Here is a 3,401-nt window from a genome sequence, read left to right as displayed (position 1 = left end):
TCAATGACTCTGTGTATTCCTTCCATCTTTTCTTGATGCAGTCTGCATCATTCAATAATTTGCCCAAAGAATCTTTCAATAACGAAATTTGAGGCTTGAATTTTTTCTTCAGTTCCCCCAGCTTGAGAAATGCTGACCGTGTTCTTCCTTTTTGGTTTGCTAATTCCAAATCTTTGCATATTTTATTATAGTATTTGGCTGTTATAGTAGGAGGATGTTATAACCTCCTCTTTCTAATATGGCCCAAGATTGATCCCAATCCTTCCTACTTTCAAGCTGTTATTAATAAAATAAATAAATAAAAAAGTTTCTGTTAAGTCCCATTTTGAGTTCTAACAAATACAGTGTATACCTTGACAATTATAAAGTGTTATGAAGAGTGAGTCAAATGCTCTAGTGCCATAAACAAATGTTACTGTCAGGAAAGTAGCCAATCCCTCACAAACTCTGTGTCTGTGTCAGAAATAAAGGACTTACCTTTCTTAAGGCAACGCTCAATGCTATCAGCTAAAGTCATTCTTCTTTCCAGGATAAATTCATAAAGCATTTTTGAAGACACTGCATTTTTAATACCTTCAAGAGCTGCCTGTCTTGTCTTTGCACTGTTAAAACACAAGAAAAAAAATCCAATTGGAGTTTACTGCCAAAGATCTTTAAAAACATTAGAAAAAATTTAGAAGACAATAAGCTATCTATTGTTGTTGTTAAGTACCGTGGAGTAGGTTCTGACTCACAAAGACCCTGCACGGGGTTTCTGAGGCCGTAATTCTTTACGGGAGCAGAAAGCCTCATCTTTCTCCCGTGGAATAGCTGGTAGTTTCAAACTGCCGACCTTGAGGTTAGCAGCCCGATTTGTAACCACTACGCTACCAGAGGAAACAGGCTGCTAATCACTCGATCAGCAATTCGAAACTACCAGCTGTTCAGCGGGAGAACGATGAGGCTTTCTGCTCCCGTAAAGATGTACAGCCTTGGAAACCCTGTACAGGGTTGCTATGAGTTGGAACCTAATCCATGGCACATAACAACAACAACAGTTATGTATAGAGTCCAGGTGTGGCGCTGCAGGATAATGTGCCAGACTATGAACTATGGCAGTGGTTTTAAGACCACCAGCTCCTCCCCTGAAAAAAGATGACAAAGATTTACAGTCTCAGAAACCTTATACAGGGTCATGAATAATTGGAACCAACTCAACACACACTGAACAACGTTATGCTAGAATAATGACTAATTTGAGTCAATCTAAATTCTGGTGGCACTCGCCTGCCTTAAAGTCCAAAAGAAAAGGAAACAATAAAACTTCATAATAAGCAAATCAGGCTTTAAAGGAAAACATACCATTGCATCAGAAAGCCGCACATATTAAATATATAAGATGACTGATTAGAATCATCCAGAATAAAGTTTCCAATACTTCCTACCTCTTATCCAGTGTCAAATCAATGAAGCCCTTCAACTTGTACTCTAAGTCTTCTTGAGTTCCTTCCTCATCAAGGACTTCTGGTCCTAAAAAATAATATAAACCAATCACTATCATTTAAGTAGGAAAAAAGCAGATGAGAGCACGTCATAGTATACACCTCAGTCACTAGAACTCCTTCAATTGAAATATCCTTTCATCTAAAGTTGCAGATAATTGAAAATCATACCATCCTCAGCAAAACTGGAAGGATCACTGTAACCACTGCAATGGCTCATTGTTTCAATCGATGCGTCCTCATCACTAAAAGGCTGAACAATTCGGTGCTGGCCACCTATAATAGAAAAGAATGAGGCAGATGATTTATTTTAAAGAAATACAGTACTGTACACACCCAACCTTATGCTTTAAACAGGGATAGTTACATTTCTAGTGATGCTGTGGGCTTAAACAAGGTCAGCAGTTCAAATCCACCAGCTGATCTTGGGAGAAAGATGAGGCTTTCAGTCTCAGAATTGACTGATGGCAATGAGCTTGATTTGGTGAATTATAAAAGAGCACATGAAAACATTCCTAAAATAAGAGTCATTTCACCTAGCCTGTAGTTCTGAGCACTAGCTATTTACATTTATCTACTCCAGAAATAGATGAGTCACCTAACAGGAGAAGAGCAAAGTCTGCACAGGAAGGGGTGCCACTGGCCAATAGGTGAGTACTTCAGGTCACTAGAAGAACATAGGGACTAAGGGAGAACCTCACCCCCCACCCCCACCCAGCTGTCAACCTCACAGTCCTGTGCCTCCAGGTCACTGCCTCCAAGCTGGTATGGATCAACCGCTGCCAGCCAAGGCTCAAAATGGCAGCCCCACTACAGGCCAGCTGGGCCTCTCTCACCCTCCTGCTAAGCTTCTTCTCCCAGTCAGCACTCAATCCACCTCTCTATCCTTCCCTCTGAAACTCAGGGTGTTCCAGGACACCATGCGTAACCGTTTTATTTGGTCTCCAGTGTCCTCATTGCAAAGGGTATGCTCAGTACACCTGCCTAGGCCGCCATCTTGTCCGAGAAGTCCCAGCATCCATTTTGGGTAATTAAAGGAAAAAAAAAAAAACTGATATGAAATACAGAAATCTCTTCCAAACCATGACTTCAAATTATGGAGACAATGATGATCGATTCAGAAATAGAACTACAATGTCACTAATCATAAGAATCAAACAGAAGAGATATTTTCCAAAGACACTGGCTATTCTTAGTAAACATAATGTGAGAGTTCTTGGATTGGGTGCGTCTTATATGAAAGGGAACATAGGAGAGAACAAAGCCTAAGGAGTCAAGGAAGGAGGTGAATAGTTTTATTGCAGGGGGGGGGGGGGATCTTAGAATAGTTAGTATTTGATATAATCGAAAAGTCTCTTGGACTCCTGGTGTGGTACTGTCAGATCAGCACTGAACTACAAACCACAAGGTTGGCAGTTCAAATCCATCAGCTGCTCCTTGGAAACCCTATACGGGGTCATTATGAGTCAAAACTGACTGGATGGTTCTTAACAACCACAAAAGTCTCTTAGACAATCTTTAAAATAAAGGTTCCAACATATCCAACAGCTTTAAAACAGCAATAGTGTTACTACAAAAATATTAAAATCCCTTTTTAAAACTAGATTTTTTTCAACATCACTACATAAAAACCATAAGGAATGAATAATCAGTTATTTCTATAAGAATTTCATATTAAAAGGAATGTGCCGTCATGTATTACATTGAGCAGAGTTAATATAAGATAAGGCTTCAAAAAGTTCACGGAAATTTTCCATTATCTTTTCATTCCATTTGTCCATGAACTTTTTGAAGCTCCCTCAAACATCCCAAATACTGTCCCTAAAGTGACCTTGTGCATGACACCTGATGCACTGCTAAACTCAAGTTCCCTGTCAGTAAGTAAAATTAGGATTGTACTCAAATATCAGAGTCCTGGTG

The 3,401-nt window shown here is 39.6% G+C and overlaps 1 protein-coding gene across 2 annotated transcripts in view; it reads right to left on the bottom strand.

The window, feature by feature from the left end:
- The window catches only part of IFRD1 (interferon-related developmental regulator 1), a 32,375-nt gene that overhangs the window by 24,982 nt on the left and 3,992 nt on the right, over window positions 1–3,401 (bottom strand). For both annotated transcript variants that reach the window (XM_006859289.1, XM_006859290.1), the window contains exons 2-4: window positions 1,653–1,757; window positions 1,425–1,509; window positions 478–602 (exon numbers count right to left, since the gene is read on the bottom strand). In XM_006859289.1, the coding sequence (XP_006859351.1) occupies window positions 478–602; window positions 1,425–1,509; window positions 1,653–1,757 (315 nt within the window). The remainder of the gene's footprint in view (window positions 1–477; window positions 603–1,424; window positions 1,510–1,652; window positions 1,758–3,401) is intronic.

Source organism: Chrysochloris asiatica, unplaced genomic scaffold (genome assembly GCF_000296735.1).
Source record: "Chrysochloris asiatica unplaced genomic scaffold, ChrAsi1.0 scaffold00032, whole genome shotgun sequence".
Lineage (NCBI taxonomy): Eukaryota > Metazoa > Chordata > Mammalia > Afrosoricida > Chrysochloridae > Chrysochloris > Chrysochloris asiatica.
Note: the sequence above shows the minus strand (reverse complement) of the source record. Positions and strands in the feature narration are given on the sequence as shown.